The sequence below is a fragment of the Stylophora pistillata genome, chromosome 14 (assembly GCF_964205215.1).
Source record: "Stylophora pistillata chromosome 14, jaStyPist1.2, whole genome shotgun sequence".
Taxonomy (NCBI): Eukaryota; Metazoa; Cnidaria; class Anthozoa; order Scleractinia; family Pocilloporidae; genus Stylophora; species Stylophora pistillata.
Window position 1 is genome coordinate 19,588,734 of NC_142532.1, and position 14,973 is coordinate 19,603,706.

The 14,973-nt window shown below is 38.6% G+C and overlaps 1 protein-coding gene across 1 annotated transcript; it reads left to right on the forward strand.

Moving 5' to 3' along the window:
• Positions 1-11,594: 11,594 nt before the first annotated feature.
• On the forward strand, positions 11,595-12,671 carry LOC111333338 (uncharacterized). The gene has a single exon (XM_022938886.2). The coding sequence runs from the start codon at positions 11,672-11,674 to the stop codon at positions 12,524-12,526; it is 855 nt and encodes a 284-aa protein (XP_022794621.2). The 5' UTR covers positions 11,595-11,671; the 3' UTR covers positions 12,527-12,671.
• The last annotated feature ends 2,302 nt before the right edge of the window (positions 12,672-14,973 follow it).

A 14,973-nucleotide genomic window follows, 5' to 3' on the forward strand; every position in this document is an offset into this window, starting at 1 on the left:
CACCGTGAGCTCTCTTAGAAAAACTTCATTAAAAGCCGATTGTACCTGCTGACAATTCTTGTTATTTCAATCTAGAATTGATTAAATTAATTTCAGACAATGCTTTAACGCACGGTTTCTCATGCGCTAATTATTGTTTAATAATTCGAAGTGCCAGGCGAACAACGAAGTTCCGCGGTTTGCAATTGTTGCAGTATGAATTTTATATTTGTCGAGCGGTACGCCTCGAGCGAAGTTGTGATACGTTGAATGGAAACCGCCGACTTTGCGAGAGGTCATGCACCTGTGGTTAGCCTTTCCATGCACCAGTTTACCGACAGAGGACAAGACACGGTATAGAGAAGTTGTTCAATCGCTTGATTGTTAAACGTGAGTATGACCCGCAAAATTTAATTAACATGTTTTGTTTAATAGAAAATCAGAAGCTGAAATATTTTGACGACCAGTTGGGGCACGCGCGTTAATTTCACAAGGGGATCATGCACCCCTACTAGAAACTTTGTTTGGTTCGCGTGAGAGATCGCGCATTTTTCTGTTTGGGGAGTGTTGGTGTTTTTATATATATAAATGGATACCCCAATTTATTAGTGAAGAAAAAGATAAAAGCATACAAGGAAGAATAAAAGTATGAAAAGGCCAAAGGAAAAAAAAGGAAAATGAAAAATGTTATGAACCGTCACCTAGGATCGTATGACATAATGCATCTGGAAATGTTTTTTCGTGTCTCGGTTATTTTTATGCTTTAGGTCGAAATATAGTCTCCAAATATTCTGTCAAAGTATTGCACCTCGTTTGCCACTTTTTTGTTCATACCACATGTTGACGTCTTCCGATATCAATTACTGCACAGACCCATGACAACATGGAATCTATTTGTTTACATGATAAAAAAGCAAAATGTCATTAGTGATGTCGTCATCGATGCCTATGTCTTTCAGTCGATCAGTATTAAGAACCTATGAAAATGCGTGTTTATTTCAGCCTTTTAAAAGTAACTTGGCGCCCATATCGCTGACAAGGAGCCGAAATGACCATGGGCTCGAATGAGGGAATATAAGAAACTCAGTTGGAAGACTTCGAACGAGAATGGCGCTTTCACTTGGAATGATTACTTTAGGTCGTATAATACTTTTTCTCTTTCTGGTTACACAGTTGGGTTTCCTTTGTTGTGATGAATCATCTATTCTTTTCAATTGGATTCCATTAGGACCCTTTTTGAACATATTGATCCAAATTCCGAAAATGACGTCGATCTTTTCATGGTTTTTACCCGCTGAGACCGCTGGGAAACGACGTTATTACTCTTACACTTGGCTTGGGTATACTTGTCTGTAGATAGTTGACATTGTCCTAGCATTTATAGTCACCGTGGTCAAAGATCCTAGGAAAGATAGACTACTTGGACCAACAACTTCAAGCAGAGTTCTTTGTATTACACCAATTGTTTTGCTGCTCTTTTTGAACACTGCTGGCGAAGGAGGCGCAGAATTTCACGGGGAATCTGGATGGTTATCCGCCACAATGACTGTGCAAATATTCGACGCCATCAACATGATAGATAATGTTTGGAACAGAGATAAAAATGGGATACCCAAAGAACTTGGAGTGGGAATGACCACTCTTGCTTCTCAATTTCTGTTGCTTGCATCGTGCGAGTTTCTAGAACTAACGCATTACTCGCCCGGAAGTGAAAACAGAGTGAAGGTTTATTGACTAATCTGGACGACTCTCCTTAACGCCGTATGCATTGGTCAGACTCTTCCATAAACATGTCTGGATGAAGTAAAACTGGGCCTGCTCTGAGCCTTAAATCAAATAGATTTGTTTCGTTATTCGCTCCGACTAAGCACCAACGTCAGCTTTAATAACTTCTTACGGTGGCCAAGTTGCATTATTAACTCAGGATAAATTAAATTATCTCCTCCACCGACGCAGCACCATAGTTCCTTTAGAAACTTTCTTCTCCTCTTGGTTTTAACGTGAAGTCATCAAAATTAAAAAAATGAGGAATTATTAATCCTTTTGAGATTTTAGATTAGCCAGTTGAGGAGAGTTTTGTTTTGTGATAAAGCAAGGTTGAATTTCTACGCCCTTGTGTGACACGACATTAAAATAGTTGCCAAGAATGCTGTCACGAAGGTTAAAAAGTGACTTATCCGCTGAGATTTCGCTATCTGAACCGTCCTTATATGAGCATAAGTACTCATTTAGATGTTCAGAAGACGACTACAAGCTTTTTTATAACAATACTCGATGACACATGTTTTTATTAGCTTCCGGCCGCCATGTCATCAGTGGCACTGTAGCTAGTCAGCCATACTATGCATCAAGGGGAGAAACTAAGTTTACTGACTGCGGGAAAGACAGGTTAAATAAACTTTTTTTAATAGCACGATTTCAAAGAGCGAATATGATTAGAAAAAAAAAGTGCAAAATTTAAGATAGAAGTTGAAATTTTTTGTACAGACAAGCGAGTACTATGCGAGGATCGAATACCACACGATTACCACGCGAGCCTTTTGTGAGTTTATGCTTGTTTTCTAACTAGTTACCCCATGTATTAGTTGAGGAAAACATATAAGTATACAAGGTGAGATAAAAGAATATGTAAGAGAAGGACTGAACGGTATTTCTAACATAGAGTATGTAACGACCACGAGGTTTTACGAGGTGTTTCTGTCGTCGAATGCTAAAGCGACCCTCTACGTGTAGAGTTTAGCTTCGTGGATTAAAGTGTTGAGAATAGTCAATTGTCAGCTGAGAGATATTTTCACAGAAAAAGGATGCAAAAATGCAAAGTGATACTAATTGTCGTAGGACTTTATTGTAAAACATATCTGGAATTATTATTTTTTTCATTTGTCTGTAGGCTTAAGTTAGTCGAAATATAGTGTTTAGATATTCTGTCTAAGAGCAGAGGGAAGCTGAAGATACTATCAAAACACGTTTCCATCAAAAACTGTAAGGAGTGCATTGTATTCGTGCTCATCCAAAAAGCTTTTACTTTATTCTGTAATTTGTTTTCCAGTCGAAATATAGTGCCGTTGGCCATTGTTGCCGGTTTTTTTTTTTTTATTTTTCGCCCACAATTCTATTGAACAACGTCGGGAGTGGAACGAAGAAAAAAGTCTTGGAGCGGGGCAATCTCGAACTCAGAGTCCAAGTCGTCGGCTCCCTCTGAAAAGCCGAAAAGGCTCTGGGGTTGGAAACGAGGCTGATAAATTAATATTTTCTACAGAGTAATTTACTGATGAGTCATTTCTAAGGATGGGCCGATACGGCTTTTTTGAATCGAAGCTCAATGGATAGAGCGCTGTTGTGCGGAAGGTCGAGGGTTCGAGCCCTCCCCAACGCTCAGGGTCTTAAAATAATTGAGAAGAATTTGCTACCTTTCTATAACATCAAGAAATGGTTAGATATTCTAGTATTCTCGAATAGGGACGAATAAATGGAGGTCCCGTCTCCTGCAGGGTTGGGGAAGGAGACGTTAATTTCCCACACAAGAGATTACTGTGTGATGGATGTCCTCCCCTGGGGTGGGATGGGTGGGATGGGTGGGGATGGTGAGATCGATGAACTGAACCGGCTGCCAGAGGCGCCTGATATGCTGACGTCTGTTCTCAACCTTACACTGCGCCCGTAATTCAGCCTCTGGGCTGCAAGTGGTCAGAAATACTATATTAATATTACTATTATTAATATTAATGAAAGGTTACCAGTCACTGCACGAGTCACTGATAATTACCAAACACGGGTGCACGACTTATTATAAATCCTGCGCTTCATTACTTGATACACCAAAGACTCCCTGGCATACAGAATAATACAGAGGTGCCATACTTCAGAGCCATTCGACGAGTCAACACAGGAACTTGATACATACTAATAGTTACGCGACCTCAAGCAAAAATCAACATTGTTAAAAAACAGTATATCGGGTTACTAAGGTCAACTTTACTTTTAGTCAGCCAAGTTAGCTAAAAAAGAGCATAGATAGCAGCAGGTAAAGAAAAATCTCAGATATTTTTGTTTGAAAGCAAGAACATGCTCACATTCTTTGGCTTCAGCCGATTACGCCTCGTGGAGACTAGCTCCCCTGCTTTAGAGAAAACCCTTTCGGCAAGAACAGATGTACCCGGGATGCAAAGATACTTCTTTGCAATTTCTGCGACAAGCTCATAGTATCGCTTATTCTCCTTCCACCACAGTAAGGGATCTTGGAGTTATGCCAGCACTGGTTCTTCAAAATACTTCCTGGCTTTCCAGTGTTAGAGGTTTTCATGGATTAAGGGACTCTTTCATTGCTCTAATTAAACTGACCTTCCTTCATAGTAGATGATAGTAGACGGTAGCAGTACCATACAACACTCGCGATCAGTTAATTTTCCTTCACTTATGAAAGTAGATTTACAGCACGATTGAGTACATATAGTAAATGTCCTTGCAGTAGATTGTGAGTGTAACTGTTGCCATTTCAAACCGGCAGTCTAAATTCCACAGGTATCAACGAACGCTTTTCATTCCACTAATTTATTCGTGTTTTTCTCGTTGCCATGTTCCCACCAATAACGTAGCTCCATTTTCTGCCTTTAAAAGTACAACACAACCCACAATTCCTTTGATGTTGCCATTTGTGTCGAGTTTCTTAGGCAGATTGCAGTTTCGAATCTTCAAGTTAGAAGACACTTATTTGCGTACACTCGGGCTCTCTGTCAACAAAAAACCTTTGCTTTTTGTGCCTGCATTCGTCTGTACAGGATGAAATTTGCGTCTTTGTTTCCCTCCGTAATTAACAATTATTCACCGAAGGCGAGGTGAACGTCGTCGAATTATTCGACAATATTCACCGAACCTAAGGCGAATAACTGTTTTAGTATGATTTCAGAGCTGAACAACAGCTTTTTTGATTATGCAGGCACCGGTGATGGCTGCCACGAATTTTCACGCTCTGATATTAGTTTTATATTTCTCCTTACTACAAAGCAACGTTCCCTCATTTTTGGGTTCGACCCATTTATTTAAAGATGGCAGTTATTTATTTTATCCATGGACTTCTACTGGAGACCAGAAGAATGACTTTCCGTGGTTCTTCATTTCAAGCCAGCCTACAGTGGTTCGACGCTCATTGAGTTCAGCGGGTTTCTGCTAAATGAGATTCCCGCTATCTAAATGGACTAAGCATGGGTATTTATCACTGTTGATTCCTGGTCATGATCCACCGCTTGATTTAACGGTGTACAAAGATGTTCTTAGAAATCTTGGTCCTGGAAGTTTTCAGAATGAATTTCATCGAAGTTTTCAGAAAGAATTTCATCGAAGGAGCTGCGATTTGCATACGCATTGTTCCTCTATAACTACAACTACATATTCCCGTGCGGAATTACTTGGTATTCGGCATCGCTTCAATTGTTCCCTTGATTGTTCTATTGTTCCTGTATTGAAGTTAATTGGTATTTTTAAATATCGAGGACGCAGAGGTGGTCAACGAATAAGACAGCTAAAGATCCCTGTGCTTATTTCTTGTCGTCCAGATATTGCTCGTTCTAACTATATGATCTCTCGTACTCTGGTTAATGTTAACGTTGATCAGCAAGAGTCAGGAAAGCAATTAAGATTATGCTGCCTAAATGCTAGGTCACTGAAGAATAAATCTGCTGACTCTGTTTGTTACGTGGGGTCGTGTGCAGCAGATATTATTACCATCACTGAGACCTGGCTAACAGCTGACGATACTGCACATCGTGTTGAGATCACTCCTCCTGGATTCAAGTTTCCTGACCAACCACGACCAGGTCGTATCGGGGGAGGAACTGCTATATTGCTCTGAGATAACATCAATGTAAATATAGTTGATGCCGGTGATCGTAATTTTTTCGAGTCTTCAGAATGGATTCCAAAGCATGGGTCCTTTACACTACGGACTATTATTATTTACCGTCCACCATACTCGACAAATCATCCAGTTACTATCAGAACATTCATCGCGGAGTTCTCTACATATTTGGAATCCATTGTTATGTCGTCTGAGCCGTTGCTTATAACCGGGGATTTCAACATACATGTTGATCAGCTGAGTGATCCAGAAAGTGATATGATTCTTGAGTTACTTGAATCTATGGGTTTCCTCAAACATGTGGGTAAACCGACGCATCGGTTGAGTCACACCCTTGATTTGATTATCACTCGACAATGTGACGTTGTATGGCTAGTGCTCCCACGACTGACTACTTTCTATCAGACCATTGTTCTGTCTTATGTGATCTCAATGTTGTGAAACCGGCCTTACCAACAAAAACAATATCCTACAGGAAAATTAAAGATATTGATCGGCAATTTTTAAGCGATGAGTTGGCGGAAACTAAGTTGTGCCTGAATAGTCCTAACACCCTAGATGATCTTGTTGAATGTTATAATTCAACTCTTTCTTCACTTCTTGATCGTCATGCTCCGCTGTTAACTAAGAGATTTAAAATCAGACCTCTTGTGCCCTGGTTTAATAATGATATTAAACAAGCGAGGAAGGAAAGGCGAAGGGCAGAAAAAAAATGGCGCCGAACTGGCTGTGCTTCTGATTTTTTGGAATTTAAATCTAAGAGGAACTACACCACTTATCTTATGAATACTGCGCGTCGTGAATTTTTTAAGGAATTCATCGATAAGAACAGTTCCAATCCGAGGGATTTGTTCACGGCAACTAAGAAACTACTGAAGCATGATCATGTTGTTCCTTTTCCACCATCAAATAATTTATTAACTCTTGCCAATGAGATGGGCACGTTCTTTATTGATAAGATCAGAACGATTCACGCTAAGCTTGATAAATTAACATCTTTAGCTTTATTAGAAGTTTTTGGCGATGATACTGAATCATGGTCTGGTGCTTTGATGGATCATTTTAAACCATTGTCAGAAGGAGATGTGCGTAAACTCATTGAAGGTTTTCCTAAGAAAAGTTGTATTTTGGATCCCATGCACACGTCTTTGGTGATTAACTGTAATTGACGTGCTTCTTCCAGTTATTACCAAAGTCATTAATCTGTCCCTGGAGTCTGGTTCGTTCGCATTAAACTGGAAATGTGCACTGGTTAATCCGTTATTAAAGAAGACCGGTCTTGATCTGGTATTTAAGAACTATAGGCCAGTAAGTAATCTTCAGTATGTGTCAAAACTTACTGAAAGAGCTCTCTTCAATCAGTTGCATGAACATATGATGGCAAATAGCATTTATCCCTTATTCCAGTCTGCATATAGAAAATACCACAGTACTGAGACTGCATTACTGAGAGTAATGAATGATATTCTTTTAAAGATGAACTCCGAACATGTAACGTTATTGGTTCTATTGGATCTTAGCGCAGCATTTGACACAGTGTCCCACGATGTGTTGCTCGATCGTTTGCATAATGATGTTGGTTTACGTGGGAATGCTCTCAAATGGTTCCACTCCTATCTTTCTCAAAGAAGCCAGCGGGTCTCTATACATGGTACTCTGTGCAATTATTTTGAATTGGACTTTGGTGTTCCACAGGGCTCTTGCCTTGGAGCTTTATTATTCATAGTTTATGCATCAAGCTATTCGTTATCATAAAGAAACATCTTCTTAGTGTGCATTGCTTTGCTGATGATACGCAATTGTATCTTAGCTTCAAGTCTGATGATAAGTCTAGTCTTGATGAAGCTGTCAGTGCTATGACTAGATGTATTTGTGATTTAAGAAATTGGATGATTAGGGATAGGCTAATGATTAATGACGATAAAACTGATTGATCTTAATAGGAACTAGACAACAATTAGGTAAGATCAACGATGAATGGAACATTTCCGTAGGTGATTGTGATATTTATCTTAGTTCCTGTGTTAGAAATCTCGGTGCATGGTTTGATAATAAGCTTTGTAATTCCGCGTTTTATCACCTACATAATATTAGGAGGATTAAGAATGATTTATCTCGCGATTCGTTATTAACGCTTATTCATGCTTTTATCACTGGTCGTTTAGACCGTATTGTAATGGACTTTTGTATGGCCTTCCTAAGTCGCAAATAGCCAAATTGCAACGTGTGCAGAATGATGCGGCTAGACTTGTACTGAGTTTAAGTAAGTATTCGCATATTTCTCCTGCGCTTTGTCAACTTCACTGGTTACCAGTACAACATCGTGTTCATTTTAAGATCATAATTTTAACATTTAAAGCTTTTCATGGATGGGCGCCTGGGTATATCATTGAACTAATTATCATCAAGCCTAGGTCTGTATATAATCTTAGATCAAATCAAAGTTTATTACTTGACCCTCCTAAGGGGAAAATGCTTGCTACGTTGGGGGACAGATCATTCTCTGCTGCTGCCCCGTACTTAAGGAATGCTCTGCCAGCTGAATTGCGTGATAGTCAATCATTTTCCATTTTTTAAATGTCAGCTGAAAACTTATTTATTTCGTGCAGCTTTCTCAAAGTACCCTGTCTGACAATTACTTTTATTAGTATTACTAATTAAGTTCCTTATTAAGATCCTTATTCCTAATTAAGATCCTTATTATGGATATTCCATATTATTTTTATTTTTAACAGACATTGTTAATATCAATGTACATGTAATTAGTTTTATAAACTTGAATTTACTGTAGTATTTTAAGTTGTTAAGCTCTGTTGATCATTGAATGAAAATAGCGCTCTAGAAGTTATTAGTCAATCAATCCTTTATTTAAACACATGACACCTAGGAGTACAGAAGTTCTCGTTAAAACGTGTACGTGTATGTACAATTAGAAATAAAACATAATTTCTGTAAGAATACAAATAATAAGTAGATCTATTAAATAACTAAAAACAGGATCGAAGATCGAAGACAAGAGCTATCAATAAAAAGTTACAATATTAACAATATTAACAATAACGATATTTACAATCACTACCACTAAGCCATGTGGGCTTTAAGAGAACGCTTGAATGAAACAATATCTTGAGATTCTCTGAGTTTAGGGGGTAGCGCATTCCAAAGTTTACTAGCTAAAAATGAAAAAGACCGATGTAAAAACTCAAGATTAAAAGGAGGTAAATCTAGCCTTGTACTAAGCCCGCGTAAACTATACGGTACATTTCTAAAATTAAAAAAATCACTTATATAAGGAGCCCCCTTATTATACAAGCAGTTATATAACATAACTAACGATTGGAATTGCCTACGATTCTCCAAAGACTTAATGTCGGCCAACTTGAGGAGGAAGTCGTATGACACAGACTTCGAGAAGCCTAATATAGTTCTTAATATAAAGTAATTAGTTGTCTCTATTTTAGTAGTCTCCGCGTTACCTACTCCCAGTAAAAGGGGACTGCAGTACTCAAGATGAGGGAGAACATAGGCCTTATATAAACGAACTAACACGTCCTCTGAAATGAACTTGCGTATTCTCCGCAAAGCCGAGGCCTTTGCGCATCCCTTATTCAGCTGTTGCTTTATGTGCGCTTTAAATGTTAATTTGCTATCTAGGACCACCCCAAGGATTTTGAGTGTGTCCCTTGTATGGACATTAGAATCATTAAGATGGAAATCATACTGGTATGAAGACGGGCCAATAGCGATAGCTTGAGTTTTGGCGGCATTAATCTGTAAAAAATTCATGGAGAACCATCTCGATAGAACGCTCAGATCAGAGTTAATTATATACTGCAATACTGTTGGTGAGACATCAGAGGCGTAATGAGTAGTGTCGTCAGCGTATAGCCTCAAGGACGTATTAGTAATAAAATAATTAAGATCATTAACATACAAATTAAATAAGAGTGGACCCAACAGGGACCCCTGTGGTACACCAGTTTTAACGGTTCTCCACGAAGAATATACACCATCAAGTTTGACTCTCTGTCTCCGTCCAGTAAGGTAAGCGGTCATAATTTCCAGCGCATCATGCGTAAAAGCATATGCCTTTAATTTAGCTAGGAGAAGCGGGTGACAAACAGAGTCAAAAGCTTTACTTAAGTCGATAGCCACCGCTGCAACAACTTCTCTTCTGTCAAGACAGGCTCTCCAATCTTCAGTCAATTTCAATAAGGCCGTGCAACACGAGTGACCCTTGAGAAAGCCAGACAGATTCGGTGAGAGTCGCAAATAAAAGGCTTCATAGATTTGATCGAACAATACCTTCTCATATAATTTCGATAAGGAAGTCAGAACAGAAACTGGACGATAGCAGGTCTAAATTAAATTAAATTAACAGAGAAATTCCTAAAATCATAACATTTTAGTAACATTTATTAACATTGTATTTTAACATTTTATATAAACCGCGTTGAGCGGTTTATATAGCGTCATATAAGGAACCGCTTGACCAATCAGATTGCTGGAAACTCTTTGCTCAGCTCTGAAATCATATTAAAGCGTCTTATTATATGGCTGTGACTCACAACGACTGGGAACTACCAAATTCACGAATTTGATTGGCTGAAATCAATATTGAATGCGGTCTAGATTTTCCCATCTAGACTGGTCTATAGAAAAAAGTTCAAAGAATATAAAAAATTGGCCTATAAGATACAGCCATATAATAAACATCTTATTAACCGAGCTAGGTCGGTCTGTATAGGAGAATCTTGGATTACGTTCACAGGCTAGCGAGTGATTTCGAGAACATAACAAAAAGATTCACTCATAAATGTTTGCTCATAAAGAGTTCTCTAATAGGATTCGCTGACCGACCCGTTCCGAAAAACGCTCGACATCTTTTAGTGTGGTCTACCGCGAACGCTGTCTTTATATTTGTATACGTTTTGAGCGTATCATACACAATATCTGTGCTGATTTTGAACCGCAAAACTCCTCTTCCTTCGCTATTACACTCTGCCATGTGCTCATCAGTGTAAACGTTGCGCATGCGTGATAAGGACGTGACTGCCAATTGTAACTGAAAGAAAAGCCGGAATTTCAACTCGGGCGTTTCCTTTGGAAAGCCCGAGTAATAACATCGGTTGCCTACTAAGAACGAATTAATCACGGAGGAATGACAGCAGTCGTGCAGGCCGTTCAAAATTTTTAACTTTCGAAGGAACGGAAACAGACGGTGAATCTCCGCCTCCCGGTTAGCTCAATGGATAGAGCGCTGGACTGTAGTGCGGGAGGTCGAGGGTTCGAGCCCCAGCCGGACCAACACTCAAGGTCTTAAAATAATTGAGAAGAATTTGCTACCTTTCTATAACATCATGAAATGGTTAGATATTCTAGTCTTCTCGAATAGGGACGAATAAATGGAGGTCCCGTCTCCTGCAGGGTTGGGGTAGAAGACGTTAATTTCCCACACACGAGATTACTGTGTGATGGATGTCCTCCCCTGGGGTGGGATGGGTGGGACGGTGAGATCGATAGGCTGAAGCGGCTGCAAGAGGCGCCTGATATGCTGACGTCTGTTCTCTACCTTACACTGCGCCCGTAATTCAGCCTCTGGGCTGCAAGTGGTCAGATATAAACTATATTCGCATTCTCCAATACAATCCACGTATAATCACGCTATCTCGCTGTCACCAAAGAAGTTCACTCAAAAGCGTCAAGATGCAAATGACTCACTTTTTGTTTTCGACCATGATGCAACGCAATCAGAGGCTTAGTGTCGATAATCTTCGATCCGAGTATTTGGTATCGGTATCGGCACATCCTTCGTCGTTTCCTGGCCGGATACTCAAGATGAAGTGTTGGAAAATTTCAGGCTGCTTTGTGTTGTTGCTCCTCTTTTTCACTCAGTTAGGTTTTCTATTTGGGTATGTGTTCGATTATTGGGAAAAAGTTCCGCAGGAAATGTGGGAAGGTTATTCGTCTTGGGTATATAGTTCGCTGACGATTGGAGCGGGTCTTTGGTTTCTTATCAGCTGTATTGTGAGCTTCATTCTAGGAATTTTGTTTTTTTTTTGTCGATGTATTTCGGAAGGAAAACTTCGTCACTACTCTTTCGTTTGGCTTGTGTATACTGTTCTGTTTATAGTGGATTTTTCCTTGGTATTTGCACTGGTCGAAGATAAAGATATGCTAAGTAAAGAACGATTCCTCGGACCGAAGATATTAGAAACTGTCCTGTGTATCACACCATTCCTTCTTCTGCTATTGTTGAACTCGGCTGACGACGACGACATCAAACACCACGGAGACTTCAAATGGCTGTGTGGCACGATGACGGTACAACTATTCGATGCAATCGATATGATCGACATCGTACTCAGCGAAAAAGGAAAAGGCAGTGAGATACCTAAGGTATATGGAATATTGATGATTGGGATAGCTTGCGCAAGCCTGCTTCTTTCCGCATGGCAGCTAATACAGTCAGTAAATAGGAAGTCCACCGGTGCCTTTGGGATTGGAGAGAACATTCGATTATTCTTGATGATAATGATAAACGTAGCGTCACTGACTCTTCGAGTAATTGTGTTGGTTAAGTATGGGACGAATGAAACGATTTTCATCGCTAAGAATGTTATCTCGATTTTTACATTAATGAGGGAAATGTGCTGTTCCACTGGTCATAGCTATCAAGTCTTACGAATGTGACCTGTTGAAACTCAATTGGGGCCTAAAGTAGCTCTCCCAAACCAAAGCGACGAGGAGGAATACTTTGATTCTTAATGAGAGATGTGTTTTGCTGACTCATCATCAGCGCACAAACAACTTTTTAGGTTTCGTAATGATTGTTATGCAAGGAATTTCCTTTGGTAATTTTAAATAAGAACATGTATGCGACTCCTAGCCAGTTAGAACACTCTGCCTCAAGTGGTTGTGAATTAATATAGAGGTTAATTGTTTTTTTCTTTTATGTAATGGCATGCTTTTGTGTAGTTTTTTTTACATAGTTTAAGAACATTTCAGGAAACCTAAGCTTTTTTTATTATCTGCCATTTCTAACAAATTACAACAAAAAACAAAAATATATATTTTTTAGTGCTGTTTGATCAGAATATTGAAAAGTAGCGATATCTTGAATGATATCTAAATGAGTTATCATAGAAAGTTTATACTTATGTTGTAGTGGAACTTATTCAAAACTTTCACATCTATTTTCTTCAAATAAAATTTGATTCTATTTGTGCTATTTAGATTTAGTAGCGTGGGGATAAGTTATAATTAATGGAAAGTTGGTATTTAAATTAGTTATAATTAAATACCTAGAAGTGTATATTAAATTGTAAAAGGAAAATAAAGTATATCATATGTAGTCTGTGCCACAAGTCCACTTTTTTTATTTTAATAAAATTTATGATTTTAGATAACTTCACTCACAATGACTTGACTAGATCCTTTACAGAGACTTCTTGACCTTGAATGCAGCATAGAAACTGTTAACAAATCTCAACCACCCTGGAGTGGATCCAGGATTTAGTCAAGGAGGGTTTGGAGAATTGTCCGAGGGCATGCTCCCCCGGGATATTTTGAAAATTAGGTCTTTGGAAACATTTCCAGTATTTTGAGGGAAAATTTAGGGGGTTTGACTGACCCACCCCTGGATCCGCCTCAGCCACCTATAGCTCACTTAACAGGGATTAATGGCAATGACTGAGGGTTTTGCAAGTTAAAGCCACTTTTCTTCCTAGTATAACTTGCCTTTTCCAATTTTTTGCATCTTCAGCCTGCTTTGCAAGCTCTAGTCTAGAAATAGGAAGGTAATTAAAATGGATTCCCAGTTGAACCTCTGTAACATTTTTTGATCAATCAATAATAATAATAATAATATAATAAAATATTTATATAGCGCCTATCCTTTTCAATGCTAAGCGCTTTAAAATAAGCTACAGTGACAGCAGCATTTAGCAAAACTGTTGTGTTTTTGGTGTTGATTTCTTGAATTTTGTTTGTGTTGAATATTTGTTACATGTATTACTAAGACAACTCGTAATGCAAGATTTGTGACCCATTGAAGAAGATTCATTTCCTTGACCATGCCATGTTTTAAATGAGTCTCCCCTCTCTCTTTCATGAGCCCTATAGCAGTGCTAAAGCCTGATTTTCACTCATAACAAGCACAAAAGCTAACTTTGGACTAGATTGGAAACAAGACTTCATTCTTTATCTTCTTTACACAATAAACCCCAAAAAAGTATTATTATTATTATTATCATTTAGTTCTCATTAACCGAGCAGGAGGTCTGTATGGGAGAATCTTGACCAAGGTCAACATTGTCCCATACAGACTGACCTAGCTCAGTTAATAAGATGTTTATTATATGGCTGTGTCTTATATGCCAATCTTTTATTTTCTTTGTACCTTTTTTTCAAGAGCAGTCTAGATGGGAAATTCTAGACCACTTTCAATATTGATTTCTGCCAATCAAATTCATGAATTCGGTAGTTCCCAGTCCTTGTGAGACACAGCCATATAATGATATTATTGATTTTTACCACCTTGACACTCCCCTTCAACAAGCTTTGGGTTTCCTGAGAAAAAGAGGAGGTTGGGAGGGAGAGATAGTTATTCAGCAAGTTGATAGAGAGAAAATGCAAATCCTATTTCCTGTACAAACCTTACATTTGGGATTTCAATTCACAAGTTACTCAATCCCAGCATAATCTCTTATATGAGAAAGTTTATTTTCCTGATTTCTATTGACTCAGAATGGGATACAGACTTCAAACAGTCCCTGATATTCAACAAAGTATAATAATGTGAGTAAAAAAAAATCAGTGAAAAAAAAATTCTGTCAGCACACTACATGGAACTCCTCACTCCAAGTGTTCCATGTGACATGCTAACATCAATTTTTTTTCCAGTTGTTTTTGTACTTGTGAGATGGACTGCACCAAATAGGGGGGACAACTTGTTGTCTAATGGAGTGTTGCTGTAAAGATGCAGTCCATAGTTTTGATTTCAATGTTTTTCATGTTTTTTAGTTCTGTGTACTTAAACTCAATCAATGGTAAACCAAAGTCAAAGTATGCTCCTTATTGAAAGTTTTGTTGACAAGCTTGTGTATTGACACATATTGAATGCTAACTGGAAACATCTG